This window comes from Barbus barbus (genome assembly GCF_936440315.1).
Source record: "Barbus barbus genome assembly, chromosome: 36".
NCBI classification, from domain to species: Eukaryota; Metazoa; Chordata; class Actinopteri; order Cypriniformes; family Cyprinidae; genus Barbus; species Barbus barbus.
This window is the reverse complement of record NC_136714.1, coordinates 26,314,876-26,338,491: the sequence shown is the minus strand read 5'-3', so window position 1 is coordinate 26,338,491 and position 23,616 is coordinate 26,314,876. Positions and strand designations below refer to the sequence as shown.

The following is a 23,616-nucleotide window of genomic DNA, read 5'->3' as shown; positions in this document are numbered from 1 at the left end:
CTTGAAAATATTAATAAAAACTATAATAGTATCTCAATAGTACCAAAATAACACTGGTATGTAAAAAGCATTTCTTAACACAGGCAGCCAGCCTCCCGCTCGCTCTTTTCTCCGAGTGTGTTGGCGGATGGTATTTTCGAGCCGTTCTAATTATTATTGTCCTTAGGAAACCTGTACACTTGTTCATTTTGTACATTTACAGAATCTCATATAAGAGTGAGTTTGTCTCTGTCCTGGGCATCTCACCGGCTTCGTGTCTGTGAAAGGGTTATACTCCTCCAGGCCAGGTGGGGCAGTCCGCGTTACTTGAGTCACTGATGGATCCTGCAAAAAAAACAGAGGGAGAAAACTGCCTGTAAGTATTTGAATTAAAATGTATGCAGTTTGCTTGTTTACTTTTAACAAGCTTTAAATCTGATTGTCTGAGTTTTTTACGTTTTCTAAACAGAAACCTGACAATCAACCTGGTGCATTTTAATAGTGTCAATTTTGTTAATGAAAACTATGAAAACATTTGTTGATGACCTTTTTTCATGTCAAAGACGACAACACATCAGCATCATTAAACACTTTAAACATTATTAAACACATGAAACTGTGACTATCAACATGCAATATTATTGACAAAAAACTAAAAAGTACTTTAAAACATTAACTATTTCCAAAAATCTATCTCTATTTTCTTCAACAAAAAAGAAAAATATAGACTTCTTCAGGGTTAAAAAGATACATAAAAATGTTTAATAATAACTACATAGATTTTAGAAGAAAGTGAGTGTTTTAAGACCCTCAAAATACTTTTTTTTTTTTTACAATGCTTTTTTTTGAGACATAACAGTTTAAATAAAGAAATAAATAATTAGACAAATGGTATGTACAGAGTAGACCATATAGCACTTTTGTTTTTTTGTGTAGTTCATGTCAAATTTAAAATTTCAGAAGTTGCTGTTCAGATACAGCATGGTTTTATTAGAAAAAAAATATTACATTTTGAAGAAAAAAAAAGTGGCAAGCCAACACTATTTTGTCAACAGACAGACGGATTAAAAAAACCCTGAGTAAATTCAGCCAATCAGAGCAGAGTTAACCAAGAAAGCGATTCCTGGTTTTGCACGTGAAATGCATCAGATGTTTAGTGCGCAGTAGATTGGGGGTGGGTTTGCTGTCTAGAAGAGACAGATCTACTTTTTATGCATCTTCTTGTATATTTATGCACTTGCTCAAAGCTCCTGTAAACCAAAACAAATTCTGTGTGTGTGTGAGATTGCACTTCATAAATAAAGCTTCTTTCTGATGTTTGGTTTGGGTTTATGGAACTGAACAGTGTATACAGTAGATAAAAATACTTTTATATCCATAACTGTACAGTTTGTGTTGCATATGTTCTAAACTTGTGTGTGCACGACCCTCGTCTTATTTACACACATGCTGAAACTAACTGCACAAACAAAATATTCAGATATCATTATGATTATGACATAACATTTGCAACATGGTTTGACAACAAACAGCTGAACTGCTGCTGTAAAACAACCATAAACTAAGATTTAAACGGCACTAAACCAACTCAAACTTTCCCCTCGCATGCTGCTGATAAAGGCACAGTTATTAGGATTCAGGACTAATGTCACACGTGTCGGAGAACTCAGAAAACTCCGGAGCGAGCCAAACTAATCCTGATGCCCAGTGCCGAGTCGGCATCAGATTAAAGCACAGAACAACAGAGAGAATGCAAACACACATTATGTCACGCTTCACTGAGGAAATACTACACATTCTGTCCTCCATTTCCACAGCCCACAACTTAAGGAATATCAGGTGGAAGCTGTAATTTTCTCCTGCCTGATTCCAGTAATTTACACAGAGCAAAAGCTAGAAATAGATGAGGGGAAGAGATCAACCCTGGGTTCAGAGCAAAGATTACAACCAATATGGCCTCTTTATGACCAGTACCACACCAATTATAATTTTTTAAACGGTAAAGCAACATTTAAAGTTCTGAATATTGATTATAAGACATATTACTATTATTATTATTAGATTTATTTCTATTATTATTTTTATTAAAATCGTTTTTATTTATTCTTTAACCAATAGACTACAACAATAAAAACATACACATATATTATTATTATTAATAATAATAATAATAATATCAACAGCAACCCTAATAATACATATATATTCTTCATTAAAATACTTTTAAATATATAAAAAAACACATTCTATTTGTTGTTATTATTATGATTATAAATAATAAATAATAAATTAAATAAAATATAATTAAATTTTTTAAATTCTGGATATTGGTTACCTGGGGCCTGTACCATGATGGTAGTTGAACAAATTCAGAGTTACAGAATTAGTTTCGAGTTGACAAAACCAAACCGGCTTTGTTGGTACCATGATGCTGATCATCAGCTTTCGTTGTCAACTCAGGCTTTGATCCTGAGTGTGTGGAGCATGTGCACATGAATGTGTGACATCACTGGCGAACAGCCAATCACGAGCCTTGGTTAAAGGTTTTGCTAAAAGTTAAGAGATTGAAAAATTTGATTAATTTAAGTGCATGTACAATGAAAAAACTACTTGTTCATGAAAGGACAAATAGAGAGCAATTATCTTGCTTTATCAGTACCGTCACAAGTGAAACTTGTTAAATTAGTTGATATAGTTGGAAAATATACAGCGATACGGACTCGAACATGTAGTCATTTTTAGAGGTCGACCGATTGATGGGCCGATTTTTGGCATTTTTATTAATCGGCATCAGCCGATTGTGCTGCAAATTAGGCCGATTAATATACAGGCGCGTCTGCAAGCAACACGTGATGCTGCCTCGTGCGGCAAGCAGATTGCCATTCCACTGGCACAACGGATAACCCTGTGATGTCCCCCTCTGCCTGCTAACTTTTTGAAGAGAGAACTACCTGGTAAAGCTGTGCAATTAATCGAAATCGAATCGCAATCACGATTTGAGATGTTGCGATTTGCTAATCGCAAAGCCCGCGATGTGGACGCGATATTACTCTGATCCAGATCATATGCATGACTGCCAGCCTTTAGTGACAGTCTTACTAACTAACAGAGTGAGCGTTACTAACCATTAGCTTCCCCGATCAGCACTGCTCTAGCCAACTGCGTAAACACCCACCGTTTAAAAAGGGTCAGATCGAAAGTTAGGCAAATTAAAACTAAAGAAAACATATATACACACACATATATATGTATATGTATACACACACTGCATGTTCGCTAATAATTTTATTAAATGCTAATTCACATTTAATAAAAACCCACCAATTCACTATCTCAACAAATTAGTATACTTCATAAGACCAATAAAAAAAAAAAAAAAACATTTTTACTTAATTGTTGGCCTTCTGGAATGTTCATTTACTGTATATGTACTCAATACTTGGTAGAGGCTCCTTTTGCTTTAATTACTGCCTCAATTCGGCGTGGCATGGAGGTGATCAGTTTGTGGCACTGCTGAGGTGGTATGGAAGCCCAGGTTGCTTTGATAGCGGCCTTCAGGTCATCTGCATTGTTGGGTCTGGTGTCTCTCATCTTCCTCTTGGCAATACCCCATAGATTCTCTATGGGGTTCAGGTCAGGCAATGAATCTAAAATATATGACTTACAAGAAAAAAATGAACTTTTTCACCACTAATTTATTGAGATGCACCTGTACATAATAAATAATATTTTAAATACATTGCGAATAAGGAAACATTTGTGTCGAATGAGAGACCCAACGTTGGTTTCAGTTTCGTTTTAGCCTAAATGAATTCGTCTTGGCTTGTTGTTTATAGCTAGCTTCTTATATTTTTAATTCTTGTTCTTTTCTAAATACTGTTAATTGAAAGCATTTGTTATGGAGTGAGGGGAACTAAAATAGCCTAGCTATGTTTACAGTGTTTATTATAATGTTTGTAAACATTTCACGTCGGCATTAGTCCTATTTCTGAATGAAATAATAAAATGTGACTTATACGTGACTTTTCGCTCTCTCTCTCTCTAAAAAACGCAATTTTTTATACGCACAGCATATTTTAACCATGCAGTAAACCTTTTTAAATATTTTGATAAATTACTGAAAAAAAAATGAACATCCCTGAGATGAAAAAAAAAAAAAAAAAAAAAAAAAAAAAAAAATGAAAATCGGCCAAACATATCGGGCCCAAAAAATCGGCATCATATATCGGCCATCCGCTGCCCTGATTTCTAAATATCGGCATCGGCCAGAGAAAAACCCATATCGGTCAACCTCTAATAAAAACACACACTTTTATTGCTGCAACAATAAATCCTGTATGCCTCTCGCTATATTCATTCAGACTTATACTGTTTCAAACATTTATCCTTTCATAGCCTACTACTTTTTACATCAGGCACTTCTGATGCACACTAGTATTCATTCCAAACACACAGCAGGAAAGATCCTTTATTAAACTCCTGTTTCTGGATAAAGATAGTTGACTTTTCCTCACTGACTGAGGAAAAGACCCCCCCCCCCCCACCCACCCACACACACACACACACACACACACACACACACACACTAAAGCATCCCTTGTTTCCATAGCAGCCCCAGTATGCAGCGCTCTGGTCCTGAGGCGGATCCGTTTCGTACGGCTGGCGGACTCCACAGCCATGAATATTTCAGTCTGTATAACAATGAATGTTTCATGGGATAATCACACACACACACACACACACATGTACTAGCAGGAAGACACTGTCTTTTTCTTCAGTATTGTTATCATATACACAATGTGAGACAGTGATGTCTGATGTCACACTCTGTGATCACCTGACATGGACATGTCTGTATCTCCAAACATAGTGAACTGCCTACCTAGAAAGCATTTTTAGGCATTATAGGTGTGTCTAAACATTCAGAAGCACACAAGAATATGTAAGCAGCACACTAACGCTTTCTCAATTTGCATAGTTTACCCAAACATTTTAATTTGCTGAAAATGTACTCACCTTTAGGTCCAGTAGTGGATGAATGGGTGCCGTCAGAATGAGAGTCAAAACAGCTGATAAAAACATCACAATTGTGAAGTGAATTGTGAAGTGAAAAACTGTTTATGTAAGAAACAATCTGTTGCTTTCAGCTAAAATATGAATTCTCTATTCTTAATATTGTTCTTAACATGTTGTCTGCTCTGAATCAGGAGAGAAATCTGCACAGATCACACAGTTTACACGCCAAAACAGACCAAAGCAGCTCTAAACAAATATGTAGGTGGATTTTGATGTAAGAGGACAACAGGAAATGGACTTTTTCACAGGTGGAAGCGTTATTATTTATTATGGACTCTGATCTGATGTTAAAACATCTTAATGGATTAATTTCTTACAAAATCTTACAGCTTTTGGCTTCACAAGATGTTAACTGATGGACTGGAGTGGTGTAAATTATTGTGATGTTTTTATCAGCTGTTAGGACTCTCATTCTGACGGCACCCATTCACTGCAGAGGAGTGCAATGCTACATTTCTCAAAATCTGATGAAGAAACAAACTCATCTACATCTTTGATGACATGAAGATGAGCACATTTTCAGCAAAGTTTCATTTTGGGTGAACTATTCCTTTAAGTGTGAGCCACTTGTTTACTTGAGTGTATGATAAATTAACCTGTTGAGGATGTACTGTAACATGTAACCCAAACTGTGAAGATAAAGTACAGAAACAACCATTTACTTAACATATGTCCTTGTGAATCACTCTATATCGAGGCTGCTCGCATTCGGTGACCCGATTCTAAAGCGGGAAACTTAACCCCAGCAGCGCGTTTGGGTTTGACCTCCTTTAGCGCTGCGTTTCTTCATGACTACAGATGATTTCAGGATGTACGCGGAGGCTCGACAAGCACAGCAATCGAGTATTCACAGAATGAAAGCTTATTTTAGACAGTAACAAGATTAGCGTTAAATGCAGCAGAGAAGAAAACGGTGCAAATCAGATTAACGCAAACATAATTGCTGGAAAGTTTCCTGAGCACATGCAAAACAAACCCGAGCGTAAGGCTGGTGTGACACATCTGCGGTTAATGCAGAGAAGATTGTCTACACGCAGGTTTATTTGTCTTGAAGAGGCCATCTGAACAATGAGTGTGCTGTGTGTTCACATTTAAGGCCAAATGTTTTAGAAGAGACAGACAAAAGGATGCAGTTTTGTGTGGGCTAGATGACAAAAGAAACCTAAAATGTCACCTAACAGATATGCAAGTGAAACCTACAAGACCGCAAGTAAGTTAAAAAGTACAGCATAAAAAATACAAGATAAAAAAAAAATTAAGAAATGATAAATACGAAACCAGTATGACAAAGAAAAGTTAATAGAAAAAGATAATAAATGAATAAAACGGAACCCATGGCATCTGGGACTATAGTATGCAGATTAGTATGCAGCTTCTTGTCTATGTAGGAGGTAAAAATATATTTCAAAAACATCTGTGTCCAAGTCTCATTGAAAGCTAAATGCAGGAAAAAAATCTATCCACCCACTCTATCTGACAAGAAAGTGACAAAACATCTTGTTGCAGAGACACAACAGCTCTGGTCCAAAACCTAGTAAGCTCCCTACCTGAACAGCATTTTAAGGCATCATATAAACAATGTTTCAGCTCAGTTTAAAATAAATATAAACAAAAAAATATACATTACACATACCTTTATAGCATTTGCTATATAGTTAATGTATTTGTTTTTTTATTTCTTATTTAAATTTTATGATTATTATTTAACCAATGCGTGTGTTGTGTGTGTATTTGTAGTATTTTTTTAGGTTTTGTTTGTATTTTTGTTATTTTTCATTTCTTATACATTTCATGATCATTTAATCACTTTTGTTATTTTTCATTTCTTATACATTTCATGATCATTTAATCACTTTTATTTGAATATAAAGTATATAAACACGCACACATATATTAACCGTATCTGACTTACATTTGATTTATTTTTAATATGTATTTTACATTTATTGTTTTTATTTCTTATGCATCTTTTGTGAATATATTTATTCACTTTTATTTTTTTATGATATTTTTATTATTCTTATTAAAGTATCAGACTGTTGTCTTTTCCTTATCAATCCTGTATGGCACACTATTTATGTTTGCTGCCGTTCCATATTAGTCACTTTTGAGGCTTCACTGCAGTTCAGATACAGCAGTTCTAAGCTTAGAATACAGCAGACTAGGTTTTGGAACAGAGCTAAAGTGTCGCTCAAAGACAGATGGTCATTCTGAGCAATCAGAAGATCTGAACTGAAACTAATGAAATTCTCATTCAGTGAAATCATCTCTAAGTCCCGTGACAGTAACGTTCCGCCGCGGATGACAGGAGTGACTCAGAGAGAAACTAAAATAACACCACTCTGTTCATAGTCACCGCTCCCTCAACAAACAGTGTGAATGAAGGCAAACACATACGCGGTGATGGCGGCTCACTGTAATAGGTTCCCCTGCATCTGCAGAGCGGCCCACGTCTACAGAAACATCCATAATCAGATCATTAGTTTTCTCTCTCTCTTCTCATGTTCTCATTACGTTCTCCAAGTGACGGACAGAATCAGATGGGTCTCATTTAGACAGCCTACTTTCTTACTGCTGTGACACACACACACACACAGACTAGTTTTATGAGTTTGACAGCTGCTGCATTATGAAATCACTGTAATAAGGTAAAACGTGCTCAGTCAGGGCCAAATGCATGCGTGCATTCAGTTAGTCTCACACACACACACACACCCATCCAGCGGTTCTGCAACATCCTGCAGCACACCTACTTGTTGAAGAAGCTGCATCATTTCAGACTGTTTCAGCACAACGCGAGAGTCGTTTCTACCAGGATCTCATCCAGGATAAAGACTGTTTGCTCTGACTATAAGGCAGTTCTTACATGAAGCCACAGAAATGTTTAACAATGATTGCCAGACTCTGGTGAGGAATGACTCATCCTCCAAACTCAAAGCACGTGTCTTTTCTGGAGAAGTTAACAAATAAAAATTGTCATCATTTAGCACCCTCATGTCATTTCAGACCTGCATGACTTTGAATATGGAGTCAATATTCACTCATAATCCACCCCCTGTGAGCTAAAATGATTAACTGAAAAGATCTGATTGAAAAGAAAGCTTTGTTCAAGAATCAGACATTTACTTCTCTCATTTAAGGTGTTTTTAAAATGTTTTGATTAGGGGTGTAAGAAAATATCGATACACGCGAGTATCGCGATATTTTGTTTGCCGATACTGTATCGATTCTCCAAAATGGAACATCGATATAAAAAAAATAAATAAATAAAGTCATACAAGATTCATGGCAGTTGTTTAGTTTTGAGTTCATATCCCGACCGCTTGATATCAGTCTTCATGTTGAATGTTATAGGGACTGATTATTGCAAATGCAGATCCCAGTGTGTTCTGGTTAAACTATTTTTATTTATTTATTTTTTGCTAAGGTTTGCATATGGTGGTGTGTTCTTAATGACAGCTTTCCTAAAAAAAATGTATATCCTATTCCTAAAATAAGAAATATCCCAATATATCGCCTTGCTTACAGTATCGCAATATATCGTATCGCAACCCCTGTATCGTGATATGTATCGTATCGCCAGATTCTTGCCAATACACAGCCCTATTAGCGTAATGGCTTGCCCTGCAGGCGCTTTGACAGATGCGCGTGCTTCCTCAGCGCAAAAACGGTCAGTTTACGGTCACATCCTTATCTAAAAACGTCACAAATTCACGTGAGCATTTCCATTTTTGCATAAATGTCTATCCTGACAATCTGTGTTAAGTTTAAAATACAGAATGAGTGCCTGTGCAGCAGGAGCGTGCACGCGCGTCAAGACAGACGGAACACAGAGAGGGAGACAATTAATATGCTATTCAGCGCAAAAATATCCATTGTGCTGAAATATCTGTTGTTGAAAGTTCATTTAAGTCTTAAAAGTCAACATGCAGTGCGAATATTTTATGAAAGTAGGAACTTTAAAGGGATAACAGCATGTAATTGTCTGTCTGAATATAAATATGAGACGCTCCATAACCGCCTTTTACAGGATAAAGAAATGATAAGACATGACTGTGATCAAAGTGAACGTGTTCCTGCAGAACATTACTCTCACCTGTTGGTTAATACTGAGTTTGTGTTTTTATTCGTCTTTATTATCTTTATTATTATTTAAATTTTTAATAGAGATTTAACTATAAATTTACGGCTATAGATTTAAACTATACTCACTATATACAATGCTTAACAAATTTATGTAAGGTTTTGCCACGGCTGCTCTAAACTAACAGTACTGGTGATTACCAAAATCATGTTTTTGCTTTCTGTATTGGTTAGTCCTCCAATATGCGTAAGTGGTCTAAGAAATTGTTAAGCACTGTATGTTTTCATAGCATTCAGTTGGCACGCTTGTTTGAAGGATATTGGGCAGAATGTGGAATAGTGTGTTTTTGTCAATAAAATAAAAAATAATAATTTTTAATCCGATTAATCGAAAGAATAATCGGCCAACTAATCGATTATAAAAATAATCGTTAGTTGCAGCCCTAGACAGAGCACTTCTTCCGTATTTTTGTGTACATCTAAATGAAACCAATTACTGAAAAAGATATGACTCCTTTAAAATAGGGCCCAATGTGACGTTGCTAAAAAGAACATTATTTTGTGTATTGTGTAATGCAATGTGTTTATATGGTTTAAGGTTATTAACATTATTTTCCACATACTGTACATTATTGTTGCTCCTCTATGCCCCGTCTTTCTGAAATGCGTCGATTTATATCGTTCTGAGAAGCGAGACGTGCGCTGATTGGCCAGCTATCCAGTGCGTTGTGATTGGCCGAATACCTCAAGCGTGAGACGGAAATGCAACGCCCCTCACCGTATTGTGATGCCGTGTCCCAGAGTGACGACACAAAAACAATTAAACCCATTATAAACGAGGCATTTTTTGCATCCAGTGGGGACATAATTACTGATTATAATGATTCCCAAGGGACATGGTTCAATTCACTGGTGGTTAACTGGATGGAGGTAGATATGAATGCAAGCTTGCAGTTGAATATAAGAAAGGGGTGGAGATTACGCAGATAAAATTATTGCAGAAATCTGGCATTCATCACCAGTGTGCATAAAAAAATTTGTAAAAAGTAAAAAAGAAATTAAATGAGATCAAAAACATACAGACTGAATTTTAATTTCATGAGAGGCTATACTATATATTATAGTCAGTCACAATTACTTCATTATAGAAAGAATATAATTAAATCTAAACAGCCCCTGATGTGCAAATACTAGGTTGAAAATTAATTCTTCCAGCTCAAAAATCTGGATATGCCAAGTTCAAAGCCTTTATAAATTAGCCAATATACCTACACATCAGAAAGTTCATTTAACGGTCACTATGTAAAGGCTATAACAAATCAAACATGTCTTTTTAAATGTTCTGAACTAATTCCACCAACATCTGGCATCGTAACAGCAGCATAAATAACAGCATTCAACCGAGATGCCATTGTCTGCCTGCTGAAACGGAGAAAACACCAAACCCAGGACTGTCAGGTATTTGCTGATGTCTGCTTTATTTTGAGGTCTGGAAGCAAAACCAGCAAATTAATCAAGAGAATAAGAATCTACAAGCTCAAGACGGTCTATATACACTGAAGACATGAGTCAGAAACACAATGCAATCAGGAGCGGCCGCATTAATTATTGAGACGTGCCGCTACAGTCGGTCGGCTACAGTGTTGAGTTACCACGGCAACTCCATGATGGACCGCATACCATTACTGCTGATCACTTAACGAAATACCTCGTCTGACCAGTTAAGCTTGATGGCTTAAGAGGTATGCTTTAATAGAAACACTTCTGAGAAGAAAAACTCCTGCTGCTAATGATTAGGCCATGATGTGTGTGTGTGTTAACGTGGGTGGTTTGATATTAGAAATGAGCAAAAGAGAGAGACCTGGGTGATCAAAAGCAAAGCTTCTTTCTCTAAGAGGTCTAAATGATCATGTCCTATCCGGCCGAACAAAGGCCACAATCTGCTGTGCATGAATTTGCATTTGTCCCCCTGCACCTCCAAGACGGGTCCAATCCCACCTGTGAGTCTACAACACCTGTAATGTCAAATATACAGACTCTCCCCGGAGACTACAAGAGAGAGGAAAACAAAAGAGGAAAAACTCAAGGCAGATGGCCTTTGTGTATTAACCTGTGAAGCCTGACATATGAAATAATCATGTTTTTTAACAGTTTATTGCACCTTTAGACAAAATATATTTGCATAGTTTGCATATGTTTTTGTGTTAAGTATAATATTTGAAACATCTGGCTTATGGTTTATAACAGTATGATATAGTGAGAATATGGAGGACAAACATCTCACCTATATTCAGAGGCCCAAACTGAGCAAAAATATGCAATTTGGTGCTGATATTTATCTGGACATAAAATGACAAATTCTGATTGCTTGTAATGTAAATCAATGCAATGTACAGTAAAACAAAATAGCAAAGACTTACATAAAATGATATAAATATCAGTTGCTGCTCTGTACTTCCCAACAATGTCTTAAAGATTATCTTTAAATGCTTAGTTTTATTATCAAAGCTTGTAATGCAATTCAATACAATAATAATTGAGAGAATAACAAATAAATGTTCCTCAAAAGCCTGATCATCATTTTTGATACATTTGAAGATTTTTCTTTAAAAATAAAAAAAAGTCCAGTAAGTGTTCATCTTGAAATACTACTAACAATATCAAAGTTATTCTTACATTTATTTTATAAAAATCCATAAATTTATCAGCATAAAGACACATGAAGCACGAGTTGAAAGTAGACGTTTGTACAATTATATTAAAAGGCTTTTTGCTTGCTATTGTGTGAAGTAGACAGCAAAGTTTTAATCATGTTGGTAATATAAAAGGACTAAATATTCATATGTATGACACAGTAGGCTTTATAGGATTAACTTATTACAAAATGGTGTTACTTCACCAAATCATCAGCTTTGGTGCATTAAGGCGACAAATGCTTCCACATTTGGCTCAATGTAGCGGCACAAAATAAAAAATAAAAGAGGCTGTCAGGGATCTAATTCCCTCAGCTGACCAGAGCCACAAACACACACAGTCATATCACTGATCAAAACAGGGCGGCCTACATCCATCCATCCATCCATCCCAGCAGCCCAAACACACATCATTCTTTACTGACCCTAAGCATCATCATTCAGCTCTGAGTAAACATGAACAGAGACTGTAAAGGGATCATATTCATCTCACACACAGACAGCTTCAATAACAGAGATAATTCACTAGATAACACTCACTAAACATATAACATAAAGCCCAAAACATGCCAAACGAAGCCCAGGTTAGAAACCAACCCCAGAATTAAAGCCTCATTCGTCTTAATAATTATAACAAATCCATTAATGTAGTCAAATGTAATTTTCAGTGCATTGTACTGACTAATAACATCAAACTGGGCACCGAATCCGCTTCAGAAACACAGTAATAATAATAATAATAAACAAATACAAAGACCCAATAATGACATTTACACACAACTGACAGGTTAAAACAGGTTTGGTCTTTTTCACTCCAGATATTAGGATTAAATGACTTTATTTAATATGGACGAAATCGAAACGACTAGAAAAGATATTGACTTTATCTGTGAAAAACAAACAAAAAACAACAGACAATAAGCGGTGCGCTGAATCACTGATAAAAACACCGCTGAAATGACATTACCTGAAACGGGTTGCTGAAGTCCGGGTCCGCGAAGGGGTTGCTGTCAAAATCGGACATTTTGCCGGTTTATTTAGGCTTTAATGTTAAAACTATATTATCGGTATTCGGTTAGAAACGCACCGCCAGCTCGAGACCGATCCTCAACCGCAAAATGGCAGAACCGGAAATGACGTCACGCCGCCTGCTGCACGTCTTAAAATTCAATATGATTAAATTAGTGTCATTAAAATGTGTTCCAAATGATTATTATTTAAATTACTGTTTTATTTCTCTATACTTGTATTACATCTAATTAATACTTATATTTCACATAGCCTACATCGTGTCATTTGTTTCATTTTCTTATAATTGTTGATGTTGTTGTTATTATTATTTATAGATTAATTGTTACTTTTATTGTGTTATAAACCTATATCTCTAGATTTCTTTTTTCACGCCCTCGGATCGTTAAAAGTGAAGAACAGAAAACGTTAATTACTGAATATGTGGGCAATGCAGCCACCTGCAGAACATATGCAGTAATTACAACTCAAGCTGATTAGTTATCAATCCATTTTTAATTATCGCCCCAGAATAAATAGCCTACTTCATTTAAGACGTTATAATAGGTTAATTATGAGAAATTATCATGAATATCGTACTCATCATCTTATTCATTAAAACCCCAAAGTCATGATTTGGTTCTTTGGGTTTGGTTTGGTTTCCATCAGGAATAAGCAAAACATTATTTTTTTGATTCTTGGTTTTTCTATTCATCCCAGATACACTATGAAATAATATAGTTCCTGGTTCTTTGCTCTCAGTTGAATTATGAATGGCGGATAGTAATATTTTGGCTCCTTACAGTCAAAATGCAGTGATGTGATAGATTTCATCATTAGTTACAATCAAAAGCAGATTGCATAATTTTTTTAGAGACAGATTTAGACTGTCCTGGCCTTTAAGGCCCCTCTTGTTATTGTTTTTTTGTATGGTTATGTGACCATTGATGATACACAGAGAAAGTTATAGTTGTTGGTGATATATCAACTAGGCTATATGTCTTTCCCTATTAGAATCAAAGCAGCTTTAAATGGATTACACAAATTATTTGTTATATTTAAGCACAGTGCATGTCTTTATTGTTACTAACAAACTATTAATTTACTGAAATGCAAATTATAAATATGCAGTTATTAAACATGTGTCTCTTTTGACCTTTGGCTCTTCAGTGGTTTCAGCTTGCATCACTAGGACACTGAGTTTCAGTTTTACTGCTTTAAGTGCAAGTGTATTTTTAAGATACTCGTGTTGTTTCTATGATGCCAGGGGACGTTCAGACTCACACCGGATCCCAACGTGTTGCTACGGTTTCAGGGTTGAACGACATGTTTCCTAGAAACGGTGTGCAACTGAGATATGTTTTCTCTTGTTTGGTGGGTGTGTCAAAAATGTCAGCCCAGTCAGCAGTAAAATGTATATAAACCACACTATTAAAGAAACAGCTGGCACAATGGGTCCAAGTGAAGTCATTTACAAATGTGTCTGCTGCATACACAACAATTGAAGATATTAGAAGACATGTCGTAAGAGTTTTATAGTAACATAGCATATCAACATGATGATGAATTTGCAAGTAAATGTAATTAACCTTAAAATAAATTCACGAGAGCAAGTATATTGTTTGCACATGTTTATTGACATTAAAGGCAAAATAACTGAAATAATAAGAGCACAAGTATAGATCTGGAACTACTTTAAGTCTAATTATCATAATTGCAATGTCTTCTGGCCCATATCCTTTCTTTAGGAAGGTGTGCTAGACACTGATTAATGTAACAAAAATATTATACATATTTATTTATTGTTGTATTGTGGTGTGACACTTTCATAAACTTTTCCATACTCCTCTGATTATATATATACAGTATATATATATTATATCACAATATCATAGCACAACAGTGATCAGCAATAATGATAAGTCTAATACTCACAATAAAAATAATAAGGTCATATAGATCATAACACAGTCTCGGAGGTAAGAAGTGGATTATCCTTCACCTGAAATGCGAGGCAAATGTTGGATCACAGTAATTAGGAACCACAGTTTCCACAAATCCTTTCACTAGATTGGAATGTTCTCTTTTATTCTGGAAGGCAAGGGCAGTGACTGTAACATCGAGTGTATTTTGCAGTATTAAAAATGTATTTATACCGATTTCATCAGGCTCTGAAAATTCTTCAAAAATGGCACACAGAATGCTCTTCTCAGCTGCTATAGCTGCAACTCTTGCGCCATCAGAACAGGGTGTTCAACGCACCACCGTATCCATTTAATAAATGTTTTGCACCGGCTCAAAGCAGCCCAACAGCACAAACCCCACCCTGCAGCTGATTTCATTGGTCAACTCGATCTCACACATCTCTACAGTCACCAGTGAAGAAAGGTTCAAACATCAGAAGGACAAGGAAGTGGAGGCTGAGTTGGAGCCTGCTTGTTGTATCGAGGACTTCTTTAGTAAAATGACAGCCCGGATGCCCCCTCAGGTCACCCTATTACTTGTGGGTGCAGGACTTGCTGCTCTGGGTGCAACATACTGGCATTTCTATTGGAGGAAGGAAGTCTGTAATGGGAACTGGATCAACTTTAATAAAACTGGTAAAAGAAAAAGTTCATGAGGATTTGTTCAGACTACAGTTTTGTGATAATTTATTACAGTTATTCTTTGAACATTTATGTAATTATTTAGGCAGTTTTTTTTTTAACTCATCACTTATATTTACATTTCCTCTAATGGGATTGTCCATTTACAACTAATGGCTGATCAATGTTCAGACCAGCATTCACCTCAGTAACTTTGGACTTGTTTATTCACTTTTATGTGTATTAGGGGGGCGGGGCAATTTTATGCCGGTGAACGTCTTAATCTCAGTCAATTCATTATAAACAGAAAGTGAAAGTAAAAACAGAATGACGGAGTAATGACAGAGCGCTTATTCTCTCAGAGACGACGAGAGATGAACATACTGATAACGGTATAGCCTATAGATGTTTTCCTTTATTTCCTTTATCAATAATTTCCTCAGAGTTTGACTGTTTTGCTATTGCAGGGGATTTTAATATTCAAATAGATAATGCAGAAATCAAAACTACAAAAGAAATTATAACTGTTTTAAACACTTTTGACCTGAGTCAGCATGTGCACGGACCCACACACAATCGTGGACACACTCTAGATTTACTCATCAGTAGAGGTCTAAACATCTCATCCATTGTAATTAAGGATGTAGCACTATCTGATCACTTCTGTATTTTCTTTGATATACTGATCTCAGTCACCACTGAATCTAGATCTATCTCTATCAGAAAGAGATGCATTAACGAGAACACTAGTGCGCTATTTATGAAGGCAATATCATTAACACCAAGCATTTCTGCAGACCCTGTTGATCTTCTCCTGGAGTCATTTAACTCAAAAGTTCAGAATGTTATTGATGATATTGCTCCGATAAAGGTCAGCAAGAAGACTGGCAGACAAAAATCAGTTTGGAGAAAATCAACAGCAGTTCAGAGCATGAAAAGACAATGCAGAAAAGCTGAGCGGATGTGGCGGAAGACAAAACTCGAAATTCACTATCGCATCTATAAAGACAGCCTTCATGCTTTCAATGTGGAACTAGCCACAGCTAGACAGACTTTCTTTTCAAACCTTATAAACAATAACTTAAACAACACTCGCACTCTTTTTGCGACTGTTGAGAGACTGACAAACCCCCCAAGTCAGATTCCCAGTGAAATGCTCTCCAACAGCAAATGCAATGAGTTTGCTTCCTTCTTTTCTGAGAAGATCAATAATATCAGAAAGGAGATTGGCACATCCTCAAGTTATGCAGAGGTCACACAGATTCGACCGCAATTTCAAAAAGAAGTGACTATGTGTGTTTTAAAAAAAATTTATAACAAAATTTTGGAAGAAATAGTACAGCACCTTAAATCTTCAACCTGCTATCTTGACACACTTCCCACATCCGTTTTCAAAAATGTGCTTAACTGTTTAGAAGCTGATCTCTTAGAAGTGGTGAACGCCTCACTTCTTTCTGGGACTTTTCCAAACTCCCTTAAAACTGCAGTTGTTAAGCCCTTTCTGAAAAAGCGCAATCTTGATAACACCATGTTGAGCAACTATAGACCCATATCAAATCTTCCTTTCATAGGTAAGATTATTGAAAAGGTAGTTTTTAATCAGCTGAACAACTGCTTAAACTCAAATGGATATCTGGACAATTTTCAATCTGGTTTCCGAGCACATCACAGCACAGAGACCGCACTCATTAAGATAATAAATGATATTCGCTTCAATTCTGATTCTGGCAAAATATCAGTGCTGGTACTACTAGATCTTAGTGCTGCGTTTAACACTGTCGATCATAACATACTTCTAGAGAGACTGGAAAACTGGGTCGGGCTTTCTGGGATGGCACTCAAATGGTTCAGGTCATACTTAGAAGGGAGAGGTTATTATGTGAGTATAGGAGAGCATAAGTCTAAGTGGACGGCCATGACATGTGGAGTCCCACAAGGCTCAATTCTTGCACCGCTCTTGTTTAGCCTGTATATGCTCCCACTAAGTCAGATAATGAGGAAGAACCAAATTGCCTATCACAGCTATGCTGATGATACCCAGATTTACCTAGCCTTATCTCCAAATGACTACAGCCCCATTGACTCCCTCTGCCAATGCATTGATGAAATTAACAGTTGGATGTGCCAGAACTTTCTTCAGTTAAACAAGGAGAAAACTGAAGTCATTGCATTTGGAAACAAAGATGAAGTTCTCAAGGTGAATGCATACCTCGACGCTAGGGGTCAAACAACTAAAATCAAGTCAGAAATCTTTGGGTGATTCTGGAGACAGACCTTAGTTTCAGTAGTCATGTCAAAGCAGTAACTAAATCAGCATACTATCATCTCAAAAACATTGCAAGAATTAGATGTTTTGTTTCCAGTCAAGACTTGGAGAAACTTGTTCATGCCTTTATCACCAGCAGGGTGGATTACTGTAATGGTCTCCTCACCGGCCTTCCCAAGAAGACCATTAGACAACTGCAGCTCATCCAGAACACTGCTGCCAGGATTCTGACTAGAACCAGAAAATCTGAGCATTCACACCAGTCCTCAGGACCTTACACTGGCTTCCAGTTACATTTAGGATTGATTTTAAAGTACTTTTACTTGTTTATAAGTCACTCAATGGCCCAGGACCTAAATATATTGCTGATATGCTCACTGAATATAAACCGAACAGACCACTCAGATCATTAGGATCGAGTCAGTTAGAAATACCAAGGGTTCACACAAAACAAGGGGAGTCTGCTTTTAGCTATTATGCGGCCCGCAGTTGGAACCAGCTTCCAGAAGAGATCAGATGTGCTAAAACATTAGCCACATTTAAATCAAGACTCAAAACTCATCTGTTTAACTGTGCATTTGTTGAATGAGCACTGTGCTATATGTCCGAACTGACTGCAATGAATTTTAAGTATAATCATTTTCTTTAAATTTATTTAGAATCAATTTCTATATCATTTTAAAATTCCTTGTATTTATTATTTTTATTTCCATGTTTTTATTGATTTTTAATGTCTATTTCACTTTCTTGTATGTAAAGCACTTTGAATTACCACTGTGTATGAAATGTACTATATAAATAAACTTGCCTTGCCTTGCCTTATATTTCTCTTGTGGCCTGTACATACTGAAAAAAGAAAAGAAACGTAGGCTCGTATTAAACAGGTTGTTTTTGATTGTCAGTGCTTGAAATAAAAGCTTTTTATTTCATTGATTTTTATTGATGACTGTTAATATTTTAATTATAGGACAATAAATCATTGTAGGTAGCCGTCGTCTATAGCCTAATAGACCTGTTTTAAAAAACATTGTAATTGAGGAGTAAATAGCCTAATCTTATCCTCGCAGCGCGTCAGTTATGCGGTAATTATTGTGGGGCAAAGTAATTGTACTTTTAATACAATAGTGCTGGGAGATTAAAAAAAAGGTGTGACGTGGGTCTTTTTGAATAATTTGTAGAGGTTTGATTGTGTTTGATGGAAGTCCAGCCAGAAGAGCATTGCAGTAGTCCAGCCTAGAAATGACAAGGGCCTTGACAAGAAGTTGCTCCGTTAGGAAGGGCCTGATCTTTCTGATGTTGTGCAGTGCAAACCTGCAAGATTGAGAGCAGTTTTTGCAATGTGGTTTTTGAAAGTCAGCTGGTCATCAAAGATTACACCAAGATTTCTGACCAAACTTGATGTATGATGGGTCCCAGTGATGTAGTGTAAATGGAGAAGAGGAGGGGTCCAAGAACTGATCCCTGAGGAACCCCAGTGACCAGTTGATGTGCTTTGGATACCTCCCCTCCACAGGCCACCCTGAAAGACCTAGGATAGGATTTAAACCAGCGAAGTGGAATCCCAGTGATGCCCAGTGATGAGAGGGTGGACAGGAGGATCTAGTGTCAAAAGTGGCAGATAGATCTAGCAGAATGAGAACTGTTGATTTGGATTAAGCTTTCACGATCTGCAAGGCTTCAGTGACTGACAGTAGCGCAGTCTCAGTTGAATGGCCACTTCTGAAACCTGACTAGTTAGTGTCCAGTTGGTTGTTCTGTAAATGAAATATCAATTTAGTTGAAAACAACTCGTTCGAGGGTTTCCGCTATGACTGGAAGGAGAGAGACAGGTCTGTAGCTATTGTGACGAGCGTCCCGATTGCTCATCAGCGTTGCCCTGGAGACGAAGAGGAAACACCTGCACCTCCTCATCACGGCGGATCGGCCACACCTGGGGCTCGTTTGCCCGCGGCCAGATAAGCCGTGCGAGGCTGCACAACAGGGAGAGACATCTCCGAAGAAGCTGAGACTAATGCACGCTACTCTTCTTGATTTCAGAGCCCAGCGAGTGACCGATCCTGCCCTGCCCCGAGCACCGCACCGACGCACCGCACTAGGGAGGAAATCACACCACGAAGAGCACCGCCGCACCTCAGCCACACCTTTTCAACCGACACCCTCACCTTGTTAAATAAATCCACCCTCCGGGGTATTTATTTTGAGCTCTCCTTGTTGCGTGATTCTTCCCACCTGCCACACTATCTATAAGAGAAGTGTTTAATGTAGGTTTTTTGAGCAGTGGGGTTACCCAAGTCTGCTTGAAGGCAGTGGGGGAAATGCCTGTGTGTAGAGATGTGTTGATGATATGTGTGAGTGCTGGTAAGAGAGATTGCTTGGAGAAGGTGTGAGGGGATTGGATCTAGAGGGCATGTTGTAGGATGGCTGGAGAGGAGAAGTGTCGATACGTCAGGGGTCGATGCCTCAGTGAGGGGACAGAAGGAGAATAGGGAAGTTTTAGCAGTGGATGTGGTTGGTTTGAGTTCCTGTGTGTGTGTATAGGGCTGAGAAGTGACTGCTGATTGTTCTAGTTTTGTCTGTGAAGAATGTGGCAAAGCCATCGACTTTTAAGGAGGTGGTGGAGGGGGGCAGAGGAGAGAAGTGAATGTTTTGAAGAGGTTACGTGTGTCTGAATTTGTCCTCTCATCCATAGGACTGAAGTATGACCTCAAAAAAAAGCTTTTTGGGCAGCACGTTGCTGCTAAGGTCATCCTGAAATCCATCACAGGCTTCATGAACAATGAAAACCCAAAGAAACCATTGGTTCTGTCCCTCCATGGCTGGACTGGGACCGGGAAGAACTTCGCGAGCCAGCTTATAGCAGAAAACATTTACCAGAAAGGGATGACGAGTAACTTTGTTCATCTGTTTACAGCGACAGCACACTTTCCTCATGACAATCACATTAACAAATACAAGGTAATGAGTTTATACAGTATATGGACAATATGCAAATAATTGAAAATGACATGTAGCCTATTTTGTTCCACCAAAATTATGTTTTAATATATTCATCATGTGTTTAGACGCAGTTACTGGAATGGATACGAGGGAATGTTTCCATCTGCCCACGTTCAATGTTCATCTTTGATGAAATGGATAAAATGCATCCCGGGCTGATCGACAGTATAAAACCTTACTTGGACTTCTACAATAACCTGGACGGAGTGTCGTACAGGCAGGCCATCTTCATCTTCCTCAGGTCAGTGTCATTGCCACAGAAAACTGGATGAGAGCAAGAAACAATGAGCACAAGAAACAATGAGCTTTCTTTTGTAAATCTGTGTAAATTATTTAGTTAGTTAATAAATCATTTTCTTTATTTTTTTCAGAGAGGACCCTTCATTTCAACCAAATTGCCTCTGTCAACCTGTGGTTTTTGTTTTACAGCAATGCCGGGGGTGAGAACATCGTTCAAGTGGCTCTAGATTTCTGGAAGCTTGGGAAAGAACGACTTGAGATCCAGCTGAAGGATCTAGAGACAGCACTGTCACTGTCTGTTTTCAACAACAAAAACAGTATGTCACGTGTCTTAAAGGCAGGGTAAGCGATTTCTGGAAGCCAATGTTGATATTTGAAATCACCAAAACAAACACACCCCTACCCCAAAAGGGTCTCGCCCCTATTTTGATAGATCCACCCCACATGTAGCCTACGCAACCGAGGCAATGATTAGTTCTGTGAAACATAAGGCGCTTTTCCACCAAATTTACCTGGAACAATGTGTCCCAGGAACTTTTTTTCCCCAAGACCTGTTGCTGTCTGCATTTCCATCGCGGTCTAAAGTACCGAGAAGATTAGGCAAATAGTCTGGTGACTTAATGTTAGGTCTGCGCGTGTTTCTCAATAGTAAGAACGCAAATTTCGGCCTTGAATCCTCGGTAGTTCGGACTTCACGAGTTAGACTCGGGAGTGTGAGCTCCCGCGGACGGAACGACACAAGTCCGGTAATTCTGCAAAGAGCAGCGTACTTGATAACGTCAGTCAGCTCTCCTTGGCTGTTGCAATCTTCCTCACTGTATTTACAGACGAAATATATCAAACACCACTGCCTCTTTTCGTTTTCATTTGAGTTTTCAGATTTGAGTTTTAAACAACTACATTCTCGACTGAAATACACGCGTCCAGAGTAGGCAGACTTTAGCTGTTGGGCGCGGCACGTCCGGTGTAGACACGGTGTACTCACCTATCGGGAAGAAACAAAGCAACCTCCGATCCGATCGCAGGCCTTCCGCTCCTTGAGTTCTCTCCAGCACTGGAAAGCTGATCGGATATTTACACAGGTCCTACTTCTTGCCTTATCGTTCTGCAGACATTTTCCTCTTTTGTTTTTTATCCGCCATCTCTTTCTGTCGCTCGCCTCGGCTGTTCACTGAACGCTCTCTCCTCCATATCATGAGTAGAAACGCCCTTTACTGTTGATTGGCTAAGTTTGTTTTGGTACTCGGCCCCGACTCAGTTTTCTAAAAAGGTTTTTGCAAAATCGCTTACCCTGCCTTTAAGTTTTATGAAATGACAACAGTAGCAATATGAAACAACAAATGTTTTATAAATTAAATGATCACATTATTTTATTTTTATTTTTTTAGAAAACTATTTACTTATTTTTTAACATCTCAGGCATTAGCCTCACTGCTGTTGCCAGGTAACATAACAAAGGTCATTAAATGAATAACTGATTAGCAGATCTCCTACTGCACCTTTAAGTTGGTTACATGAAAACATAAATTGGTCTGAATTCAAATAATAAGACGCATTACCCCTTGGTTGGTCAGATTAATGGCTACGTTTCTGCAACTGGCCTCAGATTTTACAGCTGTGTCAGTTTTATGAAGTATAGCATAGTGAGTTGAAAATCCCACAACATTAGTATTACCTTTTATTGTTGCACATTCTTCTCTCTTTCCGCAGGTGGTCTTTGGCACACTAGTTTAATAGATAAGAATCTGGTGGATTACTTTGTGCCTTTTCTTCCTCTGGAGTACAAGTACATAATTCGGTGTGGCTTGGCTGAGATGGCCAGAAAGGGTCATGTCCCAAATAAAAAGGTTGTTATAAAGATGGCCCGTGACCTAAACTACTTCCCTAAAGTGGAGCGCATCTTCTCAATGCAGGGCTGCAAGATCATTTCAAGCAGACTGGACTTCTATCTTTAAACGAATGAGAGGAAACACTCAAAAAGATTTAACGGATATTTTATGCATGCCTTCTCCACAAAACCACCCCTCTGACAGGCCTAAGCCATTGTTTTCAAGGACAATATAACAAAGATCAAGAGAAAGTTTTTTTTAAAGACAGTTTTGTCCCGACCACTTTTAAAATACCACTTAAAAACAGATTGCCTAACACACAGAAAAAGCATCTCCAATCTGCCATTATTCATGATTTCATATATATATATCAGTGACAAGAACATCAGGGGCCTGTCTGATGGGCATACCTTACCACTCACATCAGGATTTATAATTTTTTTTTTTAAACAGTTTAAAAACACACTCTGGACCATGCCTATACACTCTTTTCTTGGTGCCCAAAGGCACTCGAGACATCAGATTGTCACGAGTATCTCGTATTGCTGCGGTAGCATCCTTTTCCACAGATAAAGCTATGACAAGGCTTTTAAACACTGGTATTCTACCACCCCCTATACATCTTGAGAACAGATTTGAAGCATTTTCTTGGGTTTTTTCATAATAATCTATAATCCATTGCTAATCAACATAGCTCAATGGCACAAAATTAAAAATAAAAGAGGGATCTAATTCCGTCAGCTGACCAGAGCTGCAAACACACAGTCATATCACTGATCAAAACAGGGTGGCCTACATCCATCCGACCATCACTGCAGCCCAAACACACACACACACACACACACACATCATTCTTTACT

At 37.7% G+C, this 23,616-nt stretch overlaps 2 protein-coding genes across 2 annotated transcripts in view; one reads left to right on the top strand and one right to left on the bottom strand.

The window, feature by feature from the left end:
- The window catches only part of LOC306856049 (secretory carrier-associated membrane protein 1-like), a 31,263-nt gene extending 18,297 nt beyond the window's left edge, over positions 1–12,966 (bottom strand). Inside the window, exons 1-2 of the mRNA XM_079395018.1 lie at positions 12,799–12,966; positions 247–324 (exon numbers count right to left, since the gene is read on the bottom strand). Coding sequence (XP_079251144.1) covers positions 247–324; positions 12,799–12,855 — 135 coding nt within the window. The 5' untranslated portion in view covers positions 12,856–12,966. The remainder of the gene's footprint in view (positions 1–246; positions 325–12,798) is intronic.
- Positions 12,967–15,120: 2,154 nt separating this feature from the next.
- Positions 15,121–22,882, top strand: LOC306856012 (torsin-1A-like; the record flags this gene model as incomplete). The annotated part of the gene is made up of 5 exons (XM_079394970.1): positions 15,121–15,439; positions 20,380–20,645; positions 20,753–20,928; positions 21,117–21,244; positions 22,638–22,882. 5 exons carry the CDS (start codon positions 15,121–15,123, stop codon positions 22,880–22,882), a joined length of 1,134 nt encoding a protein of 377 aa, XP_079251096.1.
- Positions 22,883–23,616: the final 734 nt, after the last annotated feature.